Consider the following 21,855-nt stretch of genomic DNA (forward strand, 5'->3'; position numbering starts at 1 on the left):
CAGGCGGGCGACCCCAGCCGGCTGGGCCGCTTTCTGGGCTCGCTGCCGCCCGACGCCGAGGCGCCGTGCCTGGAGGCGCAGGCGGGCGAGAGCCTGGCCAAGGCACGCGCGCTGCTGGCCTTCCAGCGCGGCGACTTCGCCGAGCTCTACCGCCTGGTGCAGAGCCGGCAATGGGATGTGGGAGGGAGCTCGCTCGCCACCCCGCGTGTGCCTATGTGGGGCACGTTACAGCCCCGTGACGTCAGCGCCACGCAGGCAGCCAGGCAGGCAGACGGCGAGAGCCCCGCGCTGGGCGGCCTCTCCTCGCTGCCGCCGCCCCGCCTCTCGCCGCCCGACTCGCCCGCCTCCCTCCCACGGCACACCAGGCAACATCTGGTTGGGAAACACTGCTGTAGAGTATATCCTTGGTGATTCTGCCATCTTCCATTCTGTGGACATGACCAAGCCAGCGTAGACGTTGCTGGGACAGGAGGGCGAACATGCTGGGAATGTGGGTACATTATATCTGGATAATGTGTAAATTATAGTCTACCTAAGGAATTCGTTTAAGAACAGCACTACTGGATCCGACCAAAGGTTCACTATTTATTCATATCCCAACTTTCCTACCTAAGGAGATAAAACAGTTAATACATCTTAAACGATTCCAATACAGATGCAGACTTAAGAGATCTTTCCTTAAAAGTCTTGTTGGAAAAGGAAGGTCTTCTGTAGGCACCAAAAAAACAATATACAAAAGCTGTCTAATATCAAACAGAAGAGAACTTCAAAAGCATTCAATCTAGTCCCACATCTGTTTTCCACAGTTACCAGCCAGATGCTTCTGGGAAGCCCACTAGCAGGGCTTATAAAAGCAATAGTTCTGCCTTGTTACTACCTCCCAGCAACTGAATCTAAATCTGCAGGTCCTGTTTAGGTATGACAAAATCCATTGGCTTTTGTTCTAACACTTTCTGCTGTTGCTTTCTTAATAAATGAAAGGTAAATAATACCTTGAGAAGGAAGTAGGACAACTCCTGAACATGTCCTATCCAATACTTAATTTACAAAACATATTTAAAAATATTTAGGGACTTATTTGCTATGAGAATCTTCATTTCTAGTCTAATATTTGTCTTCAGAGGAATGATAGTGGTTTATATTTTTCTTGGGATTTCTCCTGAGAATTTAGTGATATGCAGCAATCCCAAACACCTAGGTGGTGGTTATGTTAGATTGAGCAAAAGCATCCATTCCGCTTGTCAAATGGGCTGGACACCAGCAGAACTCAGTGAAAGACCCCAAAACAAGGCCTTGTGGGGCAGGACTGAGCCAGCCCCTTTTCTTCCCTCCGTAGTAATGGTATTCAAACACCATGAGTATTCAAGCCATGCTGTATTATTCTCATACTGCAATGACAGCTGCTGCCCTTTATAAAAAAAAGTTTTGGGGAGTATTGTGGTGGGGTGAGACTAATGTTTTATTCTTTTGTTTTGGCAGACACTGAATCATGCCGTTAGTCAAAAGGAACATTGAACCTCGACACCTCTGCAGAGGAGCTCTGCCTGAGGGAATTACTAGTGAATTAGAATGTGTAACCAATAGTACTCTTGCTGCTATCATACGCCAGCTAAGCAGCCTAAGTAAGTAACTGGATGGCTTTTAAAATGTGGTTTTTTTCTTTTTAAGGGAAACTTGAAGAATATACACAGTTTTGAAGCTGGCTTAAGTGGCATGATAGCTTTGGGCTTAGCAGTCTCAGCACCTTTGCATGTGAATAATCAAAATAAGTAAAATCAATGCCTTGCCACCTTGACTTCATATCCTGTATGGCCTTGGGTCCAGTGTTTCCCTCTTTCTTTTACCTTCCTTTGTGCCAGTGTGGTGTAGTGGTTAAGAGCGGTAGACTCGTAATCTGATGAACTGGGTTCTAGTCTCCGCTCCTCCACATGCAGCTGCTGGGTGACCTTGGGCTAGTCACACTTCTCTGAAGTTTCTCAGCCCCACTCACCTCACAGAGTGTTTGTTGTGGGGGAGGAAGCGAAAGGAGAATGTTGGCCACTTTGAGACTCCTTCAGGTAGTGATAAAGCGGGATACCAGATCCAAACTCTTCTAAGGCTAGGGTGTGTAGAGCAGTCTTTTATGGATTTTTAAAGCTTTGGCCGTGTGGATCCAGCCTCTCTTCCCAAATGCTTGTTTCCCTTTGGGTATCTAAAGATTTGGAACCAGCACTGGCCCAACCACTAGGCAAAGAGAAGCCTTTAATTCATCACAAATGCCATATGTAGTATATGGAATTACATTTATAATATTCATTTACTGAGGGTAGCATTGCCTGTTCCTCCTGGGCCATTTCTCTCTTTGGGATATCACAGACCTGTAATATACCCCCAAACTAGTCTGCTGCTTTCAGGTGCACTGCAAGGGGAAGACACTATCCTGTTGCCAGTGCTGAAGTAAAATTCAATGGGGAAATGCAAACTTGTCCTTTACCATAGGCAGCAAAAGTTGTTGGGCTGGCCCTGCTTATACGTGCTCTGACAGTGTGTGGCATTCCTGTGTGTAGGATTGTGTCTGAAAAGAGCAGTTTTCAGTCACATTGGATAAATATGGGAATTCTGTGCTTGTCAACTTGCATAAAGCACCAGAAGCATAGTGAAAACTCTCTGTACTGTTTCTGTGTGCAAATACATGTGCATAGTGTGTGTCATGGTGATTAAAACACCTGGGGAGATGTTGTCTTCTTTCTCTATAGGCAAACATGCTGAAGACATATTTGGTGAGTTGTTTAATGAGGCCAACAACTTCTACATCAGGGCAAATTCCCTTCAAGACAGAATTGACCGCCTTGCTGTCAAAGTCACCCAGCTGGATTCAACTGTGGAAGAAGGTAGGTAATTGTATTTGAGCATTGAGCCAGAAGTGATATTGACAAGAGCACAGTAATTAATTGCTCAGCAACCACTACTTTTTCCTTTGGAGTCGGTACTGAGTGATATTTCATCTTGGTTTTGGTTTTTTTAAGGTAGCAGCTTTGGGAGGGGGGAATCCGTGGCGGTTTGCAGGAAAAAAAGGGGAGGAAGAGGAAAATATTTTAGAACCACTTAATATTTGCCACTAGAAGTCCATGCCCTTATCTCTCTTTGCAGGAGTCCTACTTTTAATTGGATCTATTGCTTGGGTATATTCCATGTATTATTAATTTGCAGTAGATAGATGAACATGAGCAATGCCCATCTCAAACCTCTTATTCCAGAAGAGTAATAGATACATATCACCACTGTAGGATAAACTGTTGTCCAAGAAAACTGATCTTTTGGTATTTTATAACCAGATTGTTAGAACACTGGATGCAGTCTACACTGCTGTGTGCTGATACAGCCCACTGATTTTATTGGGCCTAGGTTACTTCTCAGGATTCAGTGGCTGCGTCATGGAGATAAATTGTGTATCAGTGTTAATTGCTAGAGTCTCCATGGTCAGAGTCAGCATGCCTCTGAATACCAGTTGCTGGAGACCACAGAAGGGGAGAGTACTCTCATGCTCAGGTCCTGCTTGTGGGTTTCATACAAGCATTTGGTTGGCTGCTGTGAGAACAGGATGCTGGACAAGATGGGCCATTGGCCTGATCCAGCAGACTCTTCTTAAGCTTGTCATGTAGAGCCACTGCCCCATAATTGCAATTTCAGGTACCTTTGGTAACCCCTTTCATAACTTATTTCTATGTGTTGGCTCTTTGTATGTTGGAGGGAATGGGATTCCACCACTAACAGTGCCTACAACTTCCACACAAAATGCTCAAGGAGCGCTTACACATGGAGGTTGGAGCCAAGGTCAATGGGGCATGGTAGTGATTGTTGAGTGTGGGGCCACCAGCATGATACTATTCCCTTCTCGCATAAAATGAATGTGCTGAGGATGAGATATGAAAGGGGTTAGAGTAGCAGCACTACTACCTATGTAACAGAGCACTAATTTATGACCGTAATTGTAGCTAGTTTATGCCTACATTATATTTTGAGAAGGACTGTAGCTCAGTGGTAGAGCATCAGCTTTGCATGCAGGTCTCAAGTTCAATCCTCAGCATGTCTAGGTAGGTCTGAAAGTGTTGTTGTTGTTTAGTCGTTTAGTCGTGTCCGACTCTTCGTGACCCCATGGACCAGAGCACGCCAGGCACTTCTGTCCTCCACTGCCTCCCGCAGTTTGATCAAACTCATGCTAGTAGCTTCAAGAACACCATCCAACCATCTCATTCTCTGTCGTCCCCTTCTCCTTGTGCCCTCCATCTTTCCCAACATCAGGGTCTTTTCCAGGGAGTCCTCTCTTCTCATGAGGTGGCCAAAGTATTGGAGCCTCAGCTTCACGATCTGTCCTTCCAGTGAGCACTCAGGGCTGATTTCCTTCAGAATGGAGAGGTTTGATCTTCTTGCAGTCCATGGGACTCTCAAGAGTCTCCTCCAGCACCATAATTCAAAAGCATCAATTCTTCGGCGATCAGCCTTCTTTATGGTCCAGCTCTCACTTCCATACATCACTAGTGGGAAAACCATGGCTTTTACTATACGGACCTTTGTTGGCAAGGTGATGTCTCTGCTTTTTAAGATGTTGTCTAGGTTTGCCATCGCCTTTCTCCCAAGGAGCAGGCGTCTTTTAATTTCGTAACTGCTGTCACCATCTGCAGTGATCATGGAGCCCAAGAAAGTAAAATCTCTCACTGCCTCCATTTCTTCCCCATCTATTTGCCAGGAGGTGATGGGCCCAGTGGCCATGATCTTCGTTTTTTTGATGTTGAGCTTCAGACCATATTTTGCGCTCTCCTCTTTCACCCTCATTAAAAGGTTCTTTAATTCCTCTTCACTTTCTGCCATCAAGGTTGTGTCATCTGCATATCTGAGGTTGTTGATATTTCTTCCGGCAATCTTAATTCCGGCTTGGGATTCATCCAGCCCAGCCTTTCGCATGATGAATTCTGCATATAAGTTAAATAAGCAGGGAGACAATATACAGCCTTGCCGTACTCCTTTCCCAATTTGGAACCAATCAGTTGTTCCATATCCAGTTCTAACTGTAGCTTCTTGTCCCACATAGAGATTTCGCAGGAGACAGATGAGGTGATCAGGCACTCCCATTTCTTTAAGAACTTGCCATAGTTTGCTGTGGTCAACACAGTCAAAGGCTTTTGCATAGTCAATGAAGCAGAAGTAGATGTCTTTCTGGAACTCTCTGGCTTTCTCCATAATCCAGCGCATGTTTGCAATTTGGTCTCTGGTTCCTCTGCCTCTTCTAAATCCAGCTTGCACTTCTGGGAGTTCTCGGTCCACATACTGCTTGAGCCTTCCTTGTAGAATTTTAAGCATAACCTTGCTAGCATGTGAAATGAGTGAAATTGTGCGGTAGTTGGAGCATTCTTTGGCACTGCCTTTCTTTGGGATTGGAATGTAGACTGATCTTCTCCAATCCTCTGGCCACTGCTGAGTTTTCCAAACTTGCTGGCATATTGAGTGTAGCACCTTAACAGCATCATCTTTTAAAATTTTAAACAGTTCAGCTGGAATACCATCACTTCCACTGGCCTTGTTATTTGCAGTGCTTTCTAAGGCCCATTTGACTTCACTCTCCAGGATGTCTGGCTCAAGGTCAGCAACCACACTACCTGGGGTGTACGAGACATCCATATCTTTCTGGTATAATTCCTCTGTGTATTCTTGCCACCTCTTCTTGATGTCTTCTGCTTCAGTTAGATCTTTACCACTTTTGTCCTTTATTATGGTAATCTTTGTACGAAATGTTCCTTTCATATTTCCGATTTTCTTGAACAGATCTCTGGTTCTTCCCATTCTGTTGCTTTCCTCTATTTCTTTGCATTGCTCGTTTAAGAAGGCCTTCTTGTCTCTCCTTGCTGTTCTTTGGAAATCTGCATTCAATTTCCTGTATCTTTCACTATCTCCCTCGCACACCTGGCTAAATTCCCAGAGAACCGCTGCCAGTCAGTATAGAAAATACTAAGCTTGAGGACCAATGGTCCGACTTGGTACAGTGGTGCCTCGCAAGACGAAAATAATCCCTTCCGCGAGTCTCTTCGTCTAGCGGTTTTTTCGTCTTGCGAAGCAACCCTATTAGCGGCTTAGCGGATTAGCACTATTAGCAGTTTAGCGGATTAGCGGCTATTAAAGGCTTAGCGGCTAAAAGGCTATTAGCGGCTTAGAAAAAGGGGGGGAGCGGAAAAAAATCGGAACACTCGCAAGACGTTTTCGTCTTGAGAAGCAAGCCCATAGGGAAATTCGTCTTGCGAAGCAGCTCAAAAACGGAAAACCCTTTCGTCTAGCGGGTTTTCCGTCTTGCGAGGCATTTGTCTTGCGGGGCACCACTGTATAAGGCAACTTCCTATGTTCCTGTTTGCATCACGGTCTTCAGTCTTAATGCAACATCTGAAGTTCTAATACTTCACTGAATACAGAATGACTGCTTATATCTTTGCTTGCTTGTGTATACTTACAAAAGGAATGCCTAGTTGTGTTCATTGAGGATGCCATTCTAGGCAACTGAAGACACTTACAGGAGCAGAAGTTTTGTCATTTGTCTAGGATGGCAGTTACAGAAGCTACATATTTTCTTTGGATTGTTGGCAGAAGCTGCATAGAAATGAAATTTAGTAGCCTCACTTTCACATTCTGCTTCTGAAAATTGATTCATAGTCGATATAACCCTTTAAAAAGCTTAAATAATAGATTGCATAATTTGTAAATCTAGTGTTGAATACATATTCTAATCAAATATGCAGAAGTATAATGCATTTATTTAAAGCTACTTTCATTGATATATTTTGTAATTAAAAGCAGGTGTGTGTTGCATTTTAAGCCAGGTAGCATATTATGTTACAGTATGGGTCCCCAAATGTGGTGTCCATGAGGTCCCTAATGTGACACCTTCCAGGGTTTCTGCCCCTCCCAAATTTGTAAAAGAATTGAGGGGGTTTTTTGGGAGAGGTTGCCTATTTTGTGGACAGTGTTGCACTGCTTTTTTGTCTCTTTTTTGGAGTGGCATACGTATGTTGCCTGCTTTATTTTCAGCTGGGTTAGGAGCTGTTCTGAACAAGACCAGTTTTTCTGTGAAAAGGGTATTTTGTGGCCCAAAACAGTTTTTATATTTCCAAATCTGCTCCAAAAGTTTGACGTCAGGTTGGTGTTATAACAACAACTTACAGTTGAGGTCAACGGTACTTATGTCCTATGGATACACAATTTTAATTGGTTTCTATGATAAATAAAATACATCTGTTTGCAACCAAATAATCCAAAACACTAGTTGTGCAGCTCAAATGCATTTTGCAGTATGTATTTATATCCGTTAGGGAAGCAACTGTGAAATTAAGGGTTTCTGCTTGGCTTTTTCCTCACTTGTATGGATGCTAGGCAAAGGTCACTTACCTGAAGACTAATTTTTCAGAACTTAGTTCGAAAACAAGAGCAGGTTGTCACTGGGCAGATCAGTTTTTCTTCATGATATGCAGTGCACATGTTTATGCTGTTTAACATAGCACATAATGTGTATACTAAGTTACTCTATATATAACTTGTTATGTCATACATAATCTTGTGGATTTGGGGCCCAAATATTTTTATTTACACAATCTTGTTGGGGAAATATTACCATGTCTGACTTGTTAAGAATCTTGCACCCACAAATTGTGTGAAGGGCATGTTTTGTATTCTATATAGGAACAATAATTTAATCAGTTTTGCTTCTCACTTCTTCCTCTTATCAAATGTGTTCAATATTTTGATTTGCTTTACTCCTGGATATTGTGGTTAGCTTTTTCTCAATTTAGTTCTGTCTACTAATTTTGTTCTTTTTATCAACAGTGTCATTACAGGATATCAACATGAAAAAAGCATTCAAAAGTTCTACAGTACAGGACCAACAGGTGGTTTCGAAGAACAGCATCCCCAATCCTGTAGCTGATATTTATAATCGGAGTGACAAACCGCCTCCGTTGAATATCCTTACTTCATATAGGTACAGTAACTACAAATGAATAAATAGGCCTGCACAAGTAATGATGTAATCAATACTAGATTCAAGCTACTGAATATTGCCCAGTTAGCTTTTCTTTGGAGTCTGATACAGACATCAGCCCTGAGGCATAGCTCAGTTGGAAGAGCATGAGATGCTTAATCTCAGGGTTCTGGGTTCAGCCCCACATTGGGAAATAGACTCCTTCATTGCAGAGTCTTGGACTAGATGATCCTTGTGGTCCCTTTCAACTCTTCTATGATTCTAAGGCTCCATATCAGTAACCCAAAGATAGTTCAGTTGACTTCTATAAGGCTGCCTAAGAAAGTCAGAAAGAGTCAATTTAGCCCACAGTATGCTGACAGGCAGCATATCTTCAAGTTAAAGTATCTCTCTAGTGCTTGAGAGTTTTTTTTTAAATAAAAAATATTTTTACATGCAAAGATGCTGAGCTAAGGCACCTCTCGGAGTAAATATGCTAGAATCTCAAAATCTATCTACGTGGGGGGTGGTTTAGCTTGCTGATTTGAACACAATATACTTCTAAGTTTTAAATAATTGTTTGAACATTGCTTCTTGTCATTTTCAACTTGCCTCAAACACCCATTCATACTGGGTTTTCCCAATTGATACCTTGGCACAACCAGATGCAGTTTGCACTAGGCCCTGAGTGAAGTGGCCAGTAGGTGCTGCACTTATGGGTTTGGTTGCAGGAAAGCCAGCTTCTCATTAAAGTGTAGGTCTACTTCCTATGTTTTATCCTATGTAGGTTTACTTCCTAAACTGTTTTATCCAAACAAATGTAATAAGTATTGGGCCTATTCTTAAGTAAGCACCTCATTGTATCATTTGAGTCAGCAGAACCTGGGTGCTTATTCATGACAGTTCAGTTGGCAAAGTAGCTGGCTTGCTACTTGAAACAGACAGAACTGTTCCATTTCTTTGGGAGGTAGGTCTTCTGTCTGGAAATGGCATCCTATGCAGTACATTGGCACCACTGGAGCCTTTCCCACTAGGCTATCTGCAGAGTCATGAGTATGCTAGAATACTTGCTTGGGTCTCTAAGTATGCTTTAAACAAGAATCCTCCTGTTTTCTCAATATCTGCTAATTTTGTTCACAGAGATGATAAAAAGGATGGGCTGAAGTTCTATACTGATCCCTCTTATTTCTTTGACCTATGGAAAGAAAAAATGTTACAAGATACAGAAGACAAACGAAAAGAGAAGAGACGCCAAAAGGTAAAAAGGCACATTTTAAAATGTATGCACGTGGTTTACCAGCCATATTTTGGAATAAAAATGGTTCATTGTTTAAATGTTTTTCTTGACATACATATGACTGGAAAACTAGCAAGATTATTTCATACTTTTATATTTCAATCTTAAATGTGTGTCTTAATTTCTTCTCTTAAAGAATTCTAGCAAAAATAGCCCACTAGTTTCAGAAAACATATTTTTGAAAAATAGATTATATGATTATAAACTTATTTCATAAAGTTCTTTGAGCTTTTGATGGTTTTCATTAGATTGTTTCCACTCTAAAATGCAAATTGACTTTGTTCTTCTTATTCTGAGAATATGTCCATCTGCTTTTTATGGGTAAGTCTGAATAAAGAATCACCTAAGGTATGTCATGGAAGAGTATATAATGGAGCAGTTTTAGGAATGATGTTCATTGCTGTCAGTGTGAGTACATACAAATTAAATCCCTGAAGAATGTCACTAAGCAATAAATCATCTATTTTTAAATAGAAAATGTACTGGCATTTCTGTGTGGCTATGGTCATACTGGAACTCCCAGACCACCTGTCTGACCTAGGCAATGTACAAAAGTAAATAAGAACATCACTAAGAGAAGAAGGCTTTTTTGTTTACTACTACTTCTGAAATAAAGCAAAGCACCACATTCTGTGACCAGGAGACCTGGATGATTATTTGCTTGGTGCGGGAAAGCTTGCTGATTTGGTGAGGATATGTGAAGTGGGGATGGGAGGGCAATATAACGTGTGCTAACAAGGTTGAGTTTTTCTGTATGTAAAATGCCCGTTTTTAGTTTGACTTTGCCTAAGAATGTTGAGGTTTTAATTCCAATGAAATGGTTACTGTAGCATACTTTATCCTTTCTCTGTGAACAGATGGTCTTAAATGGGCTTGCCTGTTGCTGTTATCACTAACCTCGGCTGTCTTCCCATCTGCATAAAATATGATGTCTGTAATTTAAGAGTTTGCAACAGAATAAATGTTTGAGTTATAAGCAAAAGCACTGCAAAAAGCTCCTTCCAAAAAAACCCCAGGCAGAATGTATTGGTCACTGGTATCAAAGATTGCAAGGAGACCCAGGGCAAATAAATCATCCTTCCTCAGTCTTCATCTAGCTTAGGTCATTGACAAGGTGACCAAGGCAGCTTTGGATCTGAAATCAGCCTAGAAAATGGGTATATCAGGAATAGATAGCCTTTGCTGTCCTAGGTGCCTACAACTATACAGGAAAAGAAAGGGTGAAGAGACATGCTTTATGCTTCTTAGTAACTGTGTGACTAAAGAATATGTTTTTATGAGTTCATTGCAATTTTTCTTTCATAATTGAAAATCAATCTAACCATTCTCCCCAAATGCATTTACAGTCGCACCTTGGTAGTCGAACGGTATCCATTCTGGAAGTCCGGTTGACTTCCAAAACATTTGGAAACCAAAGCATGGCTTCTGATTGGCTGCAGGAAGCTCCTGCAGCCAATCGGAAACCGTAGAAGCTCCGTCAGACATTCAGCTTCCGAAAGAACATTCGAAAACCAGAACACTCACTTCTGGGTTTCGATCATTCGGGAGCCGATTTGTTTGGGAGCCAAGGTGTTTGAAATCAAAGGTACGACTGTATTTTTATCAGTGATTTTAATATACTCTAACGAGACATTTGTGTTGTGATCCATTATCCTTCCACGTGCATGAAACCTGATTTGGTATTTGTTTGGCAGGACAGTATAAGTACTGAGCTTTTTCCATTTACAAAGATGAATACCATGCAGCTCTCTGCTGTAAGGTAACTGCTTAAAAGAGGAAATCAGTTGATTTCAGAAAAGGTACATGTGGTGTTGAAGGGAAGCCAAGTTTATTCCAGTGCCAGAAAAAACACACCAACTCTTGTTTGTAGGTGTATCTTCACATACCCCTGGGCCCTGATGGGAAAATATTTCCATGCCACTTGCTGTGATGCACTGTGAACCTTTTTATTTGCTTGTCTGAACACTAAGATTACAGTAGCTCTGTAGAACTACAATTTAGCATGGTATTGTTTAAAGCAGGCTTTGCAAACCATACAATTTTACAATTGTGAAAAAAACACTAATATGTAAACTTAATGTGTGTGTTTGCTATATATATTACTGCACAGCTGATACCTTGTCAGATGGATAACCTATGAGCTCTTTAGAATATGGCTTCACTATAATTTGCTTGCCTCACCTATATATCTACTTATTTTCATTCTCTTAACAGCATTTAACTTGCTCTTTCCTTCCTTGTCTCTTCCTTTTGCATGCCTTGCTTTCTTGTTCTGTAACATTAGGAGCAAAAGCGTATAGATGGCACAACTCGTGAGGTGAAAAAGGTTAGAAAAGCAAGGAACAGGCGCCAGGAATGGAATATGATGGCATATGACAAAGAGCTTAGACCAGACAACAGGTTGTCTCAAAATATATACCATGGAGCATCATCCGAGGGATCTCTGTCCCCTGATACTAGGTCTGTTTACAACAACCCTTTTTGTTGTATTATACATTCAGATATGCTTAGTATCCTTATATTCTTAATAAGCTTAACTGTAGAATTGCAATGAAACATTCAATTAATGTTACAACAGGCATTTTCAAAATTATTTGAAAGGCCAGTGTGACTTAAATCTGATACTTGTTACTATACAACCACATTACACGTATGTTTGTATTTCTGTTCTAGATTGCCATATTGTACTGCTATAGGCAACTTAGTACATGGATTTTTTTTTCAATTTAATGATTTTACTGATTTTAAGAAAAACATATTCTAAACTTTTGTGTAGTACTTAGAAAGCAATGGTTCTTCATATGCAAGGCAATATACCGGCTTCATATTAGTAGATTTTGCTAATTGAATAAAGTTCACTGTTCATACAGTTGATATTCAGAGAGGAGCTGCAGAACCAGAAGCAATATTTTTTTAAAATGGTTTAGAACAGAAACATATCCCTAGTGTGTACAACGGTATTTACCACCGGTATTCTCTCTCTGTGTTGTACTTCTTTGTGCTAAGTGGGAGGTCTGTGTTCAAGCAAAGTGGAACATTCAAGTTGATTGGCCAAGCGGTCTCTATAGACATTTTTGTTCTCCAAATTAATTTAATTGGAAGGAAGGAACAACCCACAGCAAATAATCCAGACTGCCTAACAACATTTTACAATTCCACTAACATCTATTATGGCTTGTTTATGTCATCTTGTAGTTATTTTTAAAGTCCAGGCTGTTAAAGCAAAAGAGGATTGCAAGAAGAGCCCAGAAGCTGACTTCCATAGAAAGCCATGTTTTAAAGAGAATTACTTCTGTATAATATTTCTATGATGTTATTCAGGATGTTTTGTCTGCACTAGGAAAATATTCTTCTTTCATGCTACTTAACTTCTTTCCTGAGCAAAACTGTTCTCCAACTTAATAGAGAGGAAAGCATTTCTGTGATTCCCAGTCACTTGTTGAAATTCTACTCCTCTTGAACCATAGGAATCATATTCTTGTCAACTCTGTTAACTGGATTAATTCAATTACTCCAGTAATTTTGTTTCCTTGACTGACATGTACTTTTTTTTTACTCCTTTTTTTGTAGCATGAAAAATTGCCTTGTGAATGAATTGTAATAGTATTGTAAACGCAAGTGTTACATTCAAAACAAGCCTACACAAATGCGCTTCTTGTTATAATTTTGATGCACTGCTTATATATGCATAAAAAATGATAAGCAAACATAGCAATTTTATGTAACTATTGGAATTTGAAATTCTGATGTTTCCGAATTGGCGAGTCCTATTTACAATGCATTTATGCTATGCCCATTGTGATTCAGAAAGAGAGACACAAGCTGAATCCAAGCCGGCACCAGCAAATTAATGTGAGGAAAGTAAGGACAAGAAGAGAAGAGTGGGAGAGAAGGAAAATGGGCATTGAGTTCATAAGTGATACAAAGAGACAGGAGCAGACAGGAAGCACAAAAGAGGCCAAGATGCCCAAAGGGTTTGTCTTTTTGTTTTACTCAAACCTCTGGTGCTTTGTTGCTTGCCTAGCTTCCTGTCTGAAAAAGATGATGAGCATCTATTTTACTGATACCTTTTTAAACCAAATTACTATATGACACAATTTGTCTTTACTAATGCAGCTTTTTGCAGCTCTGGCATGCAAATAAATTGTCTGTTGGCCCTAACTGATAAGCTCTGCAGAGTTAGTATCTTTATAAATTGTGTGTTCCACTAATAATTCTTTTTTCTCTGCCTCTTTAATCCAGTTGTAATTATTTGTGGGGGGGGGGGAAAGGTAACATAAAATATTAAGGTCTTGGAGTTGGGTTGTTTTTGATAAATCAAAGTATTCTCTTGGTCTCAGCTTCTAGTTTTGCTTTCATCTTTTGCTTTTCTTGGTAATAGTACTTCTCTATCACTTCTCTCATAGAACTAATATCACCTTGTATGTGAGAGAATGCATACCCTGCAAGTTTACGGTTTCTGTGTATTAGGAAAATTGATGAATTTGAAAATTCAGATTTTGTAAATATAAGCTGCACTTTGTGGCTGTAGAAAGTTCTTTGCAAAGACAGTGAAACTAATACATTTCCTCCTAATTTCTGTATTTTTCCACTTGTATTTTAGATCTCATGCCTCAGATGTTACCAGCTATTCATATCCTGCTACTCCAAATCATTCCCTCCATCAGCAGCCAATGATGCCTTCATATGGAGCAGGAGATGGAGCTCAGTACATGCTTGCAAACCAGGGCCTTGAGCATGAATTTAGGCCACCTTCTACAACAGTGCGGCATGCTACCTTAAACAGACCTCAACAACCACCTCCACCCCCACCCCAAGCCGTAGATGGATCCCTAGGGACTGTGTCATTGGTACCAGCTGATTATGGGTAAAAAATTCCTTTTGTTATTTATTTAAAATGTGTTTACCTTGCTTTTCAGCTGAAAGGCTCCCAAAGCAGCTTACACGAGATCAGTTAACAAGACTGTCCCTGTCCTCAGCAATGACGGGGGCGGGGGGAGGGATGGGACACATAGAGAAAAAGAGTGGAAATAAGAGGTCTTAACTATGGTTACTGTTCAGTGGGGGATATACTTGAGCTGTATTGTTGTATGACTAGGTTGCTACAGTACTTGAGGCTCACATGCTTAGAGAAAATACTCCAGCAAACTAGGTAAGGACCCTTTACTGCTTCCCAGTGCTATATTTAAACCAAGGTAAAAATGGATGTGGGAAAACTTGATGTTGATATTGAAACAAAGAGATGTGTGCTATGCGTGTTGTGTGTTTAGTAAGAGGCAACTGGAAAAGTTTGAGTTGCCAGAAAAAGTGAAGAAAATCAATGCAATGTAACCCAGTATTTATTATGCAATCACATTCATTACCAAATGAAGCATATGCTACTGGGTTCACACTGCAAATCTGCTAGCTCATATGCCAGTTAACAAATATTGTGTTCTATTTTATATATAGGATGCTTGCAGCTCAGATGGTGGATTATTACAATCCTTCAGGACCCCCGCCGCCTCCCCCTCCACCCATGATTCCTTCTGCACAGACTGCTTTTGTTAGTCCTCTCCAAATCCCTGTGCTACCTTCCCATCCTGGACTAGTGACTGGATCTATATATTCTGCTGCTCTTCATCCTCCTTCTACTGGGCTTGTTGTTACAGCTCCCCCTCCTCCAGGCCCGCCTCCTCCCCCTCCAGGCCCTCCTGCTGCAGGATCCTCTCTCTCATCCTCTCCGATGCATGCGCCTGCACTGGCTGAAGCAAAGCGGCATGAGCCCACACAATCACCCATCAGTGATGCTCGAAGTGATCTTCTGGCTGCTATTCGGATGGGTAAGGGTACATTAAGAATGGTCAGGCTTAAACAGACCAGTGTTTGGGTTTTCCATAACTTTGCATAAGCCGTGCTTTTAATTTATAAGTACAGTCATACCTCGGGTTGAAGCAGCTTCAGGATGAATATTTTCGGGTTGCGCTCTGCGGCAACCCGGAAATAACGGAACGTGTTTCGCTGCATGCGCAAATGCTCAGAATGATGTCACGCACATGCGCGGAAGTGGCGAAATGTGACCCACAGTTGTGCAGTCGCGTGTTACGTTCGCTTCAGGATGCGAACGGGGCTCCGGAACGGATCCCGTTCGCATCCGGAGGTGCCAGTGTACAGTGTTGCATCTTGAAAGCTAAGTAATAGCATTCAAATTCTTGCTGTTGGGTCCAGTACTTTCTATTCTCCTGATATACAGTAATCCGCCACAAAGATTTAATTTTGTTCTTGGGCAAACAGATGGATACACACACTTACATACATCTATACAATTTATGTGTGTGTTTATGTGTATATACATATAGAGAAAAAAACTAGTTGGCTCCCTACCAGAGAAGAATGGCAGATTAAGTTGGTAAACTATGTCGAATTGGCAAAAGTGACTGGAAGAATCAGAAACCAGGAAGACCAAAATTTCAATAAGGAATGGGGAAATATATAATTTACCTTAAAAACTGTTGTAAACAACTAAAATCATTAGTAGGATTGGAATAACACTTGTAATTCAATGTTGAACTTTGGATAAAATAGAGATGGAAAAGATTTGGATTAATGAAAAAGATGCAGGAGGAAAAGGTTAATAAAAGGACTCACAAAGGGGAGGAGGGAAATTCAGGAGATTCTTTGGAATTCTCTTTTTATGTTGGTGGCTGGATAATTGATTGTAAAATTTTAAAACCTGAAAACTAAATAAAAAAACAGCAGATCAAAGTAAATTAATAGCCTCTGGTAACATGAGAGGTATTTGAATTGCCTCCTTTTCTCTTGGGGAAGAATGACTGTTTTACATGATAGATGAAGTTGTCATTTCTATTGAAAAGTACAGAGGCCTGTGGAAAAGCCAAAACAATCACCAAGAGCATATGAACTCTTGGAATTCCTTATTTCTGTGAATTCTCACTGTGTTTTAAACCCTATTTTCGTTAATTTTTAAGTCCTGTGTACTGTACTTGTAAGCTTACTCTTGCTTTAAAAAGTAAAAAAAACTTTACCCATGAAAATAACAGTGTGATAATTTGTCTCATTGCTTTCTTCAGGAATCCAGTTGAAAAAAGTCCAAGAGCAGCGTGAACAAGAAGCTAAGCGTGAACCTGTTGGAAATGATGTGGCCACAATTCTTTCCAGACGCATTGCTGTGGAGTACAGCGATTCAGAAGATGATTCGGAATGTGATGAAAATGACTGGTCAGACTGAAAACTGGAGAACCAAAGCATTCTATTAATTTCTTAAGGAAATTGTTCATGTTGTGTAGGCACTGATATATGTTGAAACAGGTTAATTAAATTGATGGTATGCAGGATGCTGTCAGTAAGTTTGGTGATAATATAGAACTCTTTTATTTTCAGTATTTACTGCATAATGCTGTATACAAGTGCCACTGAATGTAGCAAATCATGTTCTGCCCCAAGAGAAGGCAGTGTTTGTTCTTGGCCAGGAGTACATGTAAGCTATTTAGATTGTTTGAATATTAACACCGATTTCCCCAGGTACTTGGAAATTTTTCAAAGCAGGTGCTTGATCTTGGAGCACAACATGGCAGAACAATGTCCTCCACCATAAAATGTCACTAATTTGCATTTTTGGTCTAGCTTCATGGAGAATACGTATAAAACTGGTAGCAGTTAAATGTTTCTTGTTTATTTTTAAGTCTTACTCTGTCTGTCCCATATATTGTGAGTTTATTTTTTAGCATCATAGCTACACTTTAAAATAATCAGGTGCTGGAGCCATACTGACATTGTTAGTGAATAATTGGGTGACATTAGGTTAAGTGCTGAATTCCATCCCCTTATTTATCTGTTTGTTTGTTTGTTTGTTTGTTTAGTTTTCATAATCAGTTTTAGAAAATAATATCATTTGTAACAGGCATATTCAAGCATATGGTTAAATGGATCCTAAAATGGAAATCATACTTCTCTTAGGAGATGTTGAGCTCAAAAGGTAAGGTTTGTTGAGAACCATGTTCAAGCTGTGTCTGGCTCATGGGTGACTGGACAAATTCTTTATAGTTACAGCACCTAAATAAATTTCACCTCAAGTTGATAAAAATAATTTGTTACCTCTCATATGGTTTACAGTGCTGCATTTATTACATGTGGGATAGACATGTAATGCCTTTGTCAGCTTAGGAGTGCAGTTGTGTCATATTTATTTTTGTATGCCCATTTTTTAAAAAGTGGCAGTTATAATCTACATTTTCAATCTTATATAATATTTCATTTTTAAAGGCTGTTTTCATGTTTTCTTTCACTTCTTAGTTATTCACAATTCAGTACTGTATTGAAACTAATTTCCTTTCTTGGCTATGATTCAGGATCTTGTTGTGCTTGATTATGTTTCACAGAATTGAAGGTTAGAAGCAGTCCGTGCTGGCTTTGGCTTTTGTTTGTGGGGATTTTTGGAGGGTGGGGGGTGGGGTGAGACCAGGCAAGTTGCCCTGAATGGTCCATGTATTTAAAGGTGCCTGCAGTTGCCTAGAGGGGAAAAGCAAGGTGAACAGAGGTTGCTCTTCTTCCTCTTTGCTCCTGTCACTATATGCTTGCTTAGGAGGAGACAATGACTAGGTAGCAGTAGCAAAGTGTAGGAGTAGTGGAGGTCTCGGGTTGTCAGCCCTCTGTTGGAGTGTGGGCTTCAGCAGTGCTAGTCCCTGATTCCAGCCCTAGAAACAATCCATTGAAAGCTGTTGCTGCACAATTAGATTTCTGTTAAGCTTGGTGGGCGGGGGTTGATAGATCACTTCTAAATAAGTGAGAAAAATTGAGTAATTCACATCCAATAAGCTTAAGTAGTTTTGCTTTGGGACATGAAGCAGTGTCCTTCATCCACAATCTCTTTGAACTCCGGTTTCTTCCATTCCTTAGCCCTATCAAATGAAAGAGAAGACAAATAGTCTCAGAGATGAAGAGAACTGCTGTGTGATGGCTGTTGTTAAATAGGACTCTGGAATAGAGAGTTGTCACCACCAGTCCAAGAAAATGTAATCTTGGCCCAAGCAAGTTTATTTTATTCTCTTCTTTCCCCACCTATTCTACCTTGACTTAAAAAACAGTCTTACAAATTGTAATAACATTCTAAAGTAGCTGTTGCTAAACTTTTATATATGATACAAAATCTCTTTTCTGTACAGCAACCACTCAGTAGGAACACAGAATATAAGTTGTTGTTGTTTTTCAAAATAAGAACTATGGTAATATTTCACGACAGCACTCCTCCAGATCCACCGGGGCAAGCATTTTGTCTTTCTAGGTGGAATGATCCTCCCTTTCCCTCCCTATGTGCTGTTCCAGGGGTTCTCCTGACCCAAGTCAGATTCAGGGGCATGTGAAGAGAAGAAGGGGGAGAACCCCATTGTAAAAGTGGAAGTCCCACCCTATAAAAAGGTATCTGTATTTAGGGTCCCTATTGAGAGCACAGCATTCATTGTTAAAAATCACGGACCTTATATCAGTACCAAGACTGTTTCCTGAAATTTGTAAAGAATAAAGTGACCCTGAGCAGGTACAGAGTGCCTTTCCCTTAGTACTAAATAAATATAGAGAATCACCTCACTCGGGTCTTTGAAGGGTTTCCAGAGAGACTTGAGCACTAGCATGATTCATGAAGGGCCAGGGATCCTTAAGTTGATCTGACTCTCTTCAAAACATTCAGTCTGGCATTGAACTTATACCTACAAGAAACATTAAACTACCTGGTTTTTAAAAGAAGAGAACATGCTTTCAGTTAAAATGCACAGAGCCTACACTTTGTGCATTGGTTTTTCATTTCCTTTACTTGTGAATATCACAATAACAGTATAGACGTACCTTGTTTCGCAACTGGGATCGGTTCTGGAGCCCCATCCGCTAGCTGAAAAGGACACAGGGCAAAGCGCCGTGTCTGTGCATGCACGATTTAGCACTTCTGCACATGCACGAGTGGCAAACCCATTACGGTACTTCCGGGTTTGCCGTGGACATTCTCCAGAACAGACACTAGACGAGGCAGACGTTTGCGGAGGTATTACTGTATTTTGCATTTAATACATATGCAAATGTGTACATTGCCTGCAGAGGGATAACATAATTGGGAAACATGAAAAATGGAGATGGATGGACTGAAGTCACACATGACTTCCCATCTCACACATTGAAGGAGGACCATTCACTCACCATATAGCAATCCATGCGAATTGGACAAAATATGCAAGTAGTATAGGAGGGTGTTTAAAAAGGTAGCTCTGGATTATTATATAAGTAAGCAAGCCACATGGAGGAGGGAAATGTTGCTTAGGAAGTGTGGCTTATGGCTTAACTATGAGCGCTGCAATCCCAGAGTCGTTCGCGACTGGACTTAACCGTCAGGGGTCCTTTACCTTTACCTTTATTCTGGATGAAATTCCTTCCTAATGCAAAATATATTTTCCAACCTTAATTCTGAAGCATAAGCAAATCCTCCTGAACCAATTTTACAGCAAAAGACAGAAAGGTAAACCCTGAAATCAAATTGCGGTAAAACTAATATCTGATATGAGAAGATATTATGTATGCATATATTTAAATATACCGTATTTTTCGCCCTATAGGACGCACTGGCCCATAGGACGCACCTAGTTTTTTTGGGGGGAAATAAAGGGGAAAAAAATTATTCCCCCCCCCCAGCCGCAGGGCTGGGGCAGGGGAAGCCCAAGGTTTAAAAACGCACCTACCGTAGTTTTTAGAGGAGAAAAACAAGTAAAAAATATTCTGAATCAAATGTTGTATAAACTACTGCATTTAATAAACAACCAATATATCAGAATCATAATACAGCCATGTAAAGTGAAGAAGCAGTCAACAGTGGCATTAAGAACCATCATCACTGTCATTAACAAATGAAGAGAGACTTTAAGGTTTGAGTACTCTTCTAGTCTTCTGTGAACCCCAAGAACTCATCACTGCTAGAGTCAGAATTTATGAAGCTCAGTTGCTCACAATCACTGACATCACTTTCTTCACTATCTTCATGTAAAATATCATCTTCGTTTCCATCCAAAGCATTGCTAATGCCACATTTTTTGAATGACCAGACAACGATTTCCTCCTTCACCGAGTGCTATGATGTTTTCACCCATTCACAAACTTTAGTGATAGTGGGCCTCTTCATTCGTCCAGTGGGTGTTAGATCATGATTACCAGCAGCCATCCATTTGTTCCACTCTTCTCGCATAAATATCTTAAATGACTTGTTGATGGAAACATCAAGAGGTTGCAACTTGCTGGTAAGACCTCCAGGAATTACAGCTAGATGAGTCTTCACTTCTTTAAAGCGCTTTTTTGTAGTTTTGCTAATATGTGCTCTAAACTGGTCAAGTACTAATAAGGCAGGTTTTTTCAAAAGCCCTCCAGGACGTTTGGACCACACTTTTTCAACCCATACTCTCATTCCATTTTCGTCCATCCATCCTTTCTCATGAACATGTACAACAACTCCTCGTGGAATCACTTCTTTTGGAAATGTTTTCCTTTTGAAAATTAACATGGGTGGCAATTTGGTGCCATCTGCACAGCAAGACAACACAACCGTGTAATGGGTTTTCTCATGTCCAGAGGTTTTCACGGCGATAGTTTTGGCACCTTTCCGATCAACAGTCCTATTAGATGGCACATCAAAGGTTAGAGGGACTTCATCCATATTCCCAATCTGGCCAATTTCAAATCCATTTCTCTTCCTAGCATCAATTACAAAGTTATGAAAAGACATAATCTTAGATTCATATTCTTCTGGCATTTTTTGTGCGGTTCTAGTTTTGGTGCGCATAGCAAGGCCACATCGCTTCATAAATCTGTAGCACCATGATGGTGAGCCAGTAAAATCATGAATGCCTTTCTCTAAAGCAATCCGTTTGGCTTCATATATTATCATTTTTGTAGAGACTGCGAAGCCATTTTTCCGCTGACTTGTGATCCATTCTTTCATGGCAATGTCCATCTGTGGCCACTTTGCAGCACATCCACGAAAAGTGTGCTTACTTTTATCTGCTTTTTGCAGCTGATCCTCCTGTTTCCTCCACACTCTTATCATTTTTTCAGTTGGAGGTGACCCAAAATGTCTCTCCGCTGCTCTGTTTCCATGCTCCCTAGCATATTTTACTACTTCTAGTTTAAAAGGAATCTTATATGCTAGTCTTTTCTGCTTTATCATCCGTATCAGAATGGGGGAGGATTTCTGCAAGAAAATACAGTGGTAAGGAACTGTCAGTAACGTACAGGACAGTATCTCCAACGTTTATCATTGAGCGCTTAACTGGCCCCCCCCCCAATATTTTTAAGTTGGAAGAGGGAGGGAGGGAAGGAAGGGAAAGGGAGAGCTCAACCTGTGGGTCCCCAGATGTTGTTGGGCTATAACTCCTATCATTCCTCAACTCCCATCTTCCCTGAGCTCTGGCCTTGCTACCTGGGGCGATGGGAGTTGTAGTTCAGCAACATCTGGGGACCCACAGTTTGAGAAAGGCTGAATTGTCTGTGAGGTGGGGCTTAACTGCCCCCCCCATATTTTTAAGTTGGAAGAGGGAGGGAGGGAAAGAAGAGCGAG

At 40.7% G+C, this 21,855-nt stretch overlaps 1 protein-coding gene across 3 annotated transcripts in view; it reads left to right on the top strand.

Moving 5' to 3' along the window:
* Positions 1–16,933, top strand: part of WASF3 (WASP family member 3) — a 30,983-nt gene extending 14,050 nt beyond the window's left edge. For 2 of the 3 annotated variants that reach the window (XM_082220306.1, XM_082220305.1), the window contains exons 2-9: positions 1,480–1,622; positions 2,736–2,870; positions 7,843–7,996; positions 9,116–9,233; positions 11,557–11,732; positions 13,876–14,139; positions 14,724–15,094; positions 16,343–16,933. In XM_082220306.1, coding sequence (XP_082076432.1) covers positions 1,490–1,622; positions 2,736–2,870; positions 7,843–7,996; positions 9,116–9,233; positions 11,557–11,732; positions 13,876–14,139; positions 14,724–15,094; positions 16,343–16,500 — 1,509 coding nt within the window. In that variant the 5' untranslated portion in view covers positions 1,480–1,489 and the 3' untranslated portion in view covers positions 16,501–16,933. Of the gene's footprint in view, positions 1–1,479; positions 1,623–2,735; positions 2,871–7,842; positions 7,997–9,115; positions 9,234–11,556; positions 11,733–13,079; positions 13,247–13,875; positions 14,140–14,723; positions 15,095–16,342 lie in introns of all 3 variants that reach the window. The other variant, XM_082220307.1, reaches the window with a different exon arrangement.
* Positions 16,934–21,855: the final 4,922 nt, after the last annotated feature.

This window comes from Podarcis vaucheri (assembly GCF_965113315.1).
Source record: "Podarcis vaucheri genome assembly, chromosome: 4".
Taxonomy (NCBI): domain Eukaryota; kingdom Metazoa; phylum Chordata; class Lepidosauria; order Squamata; family Lacertidae; genus Podarcis; species Podarcis vaucheri.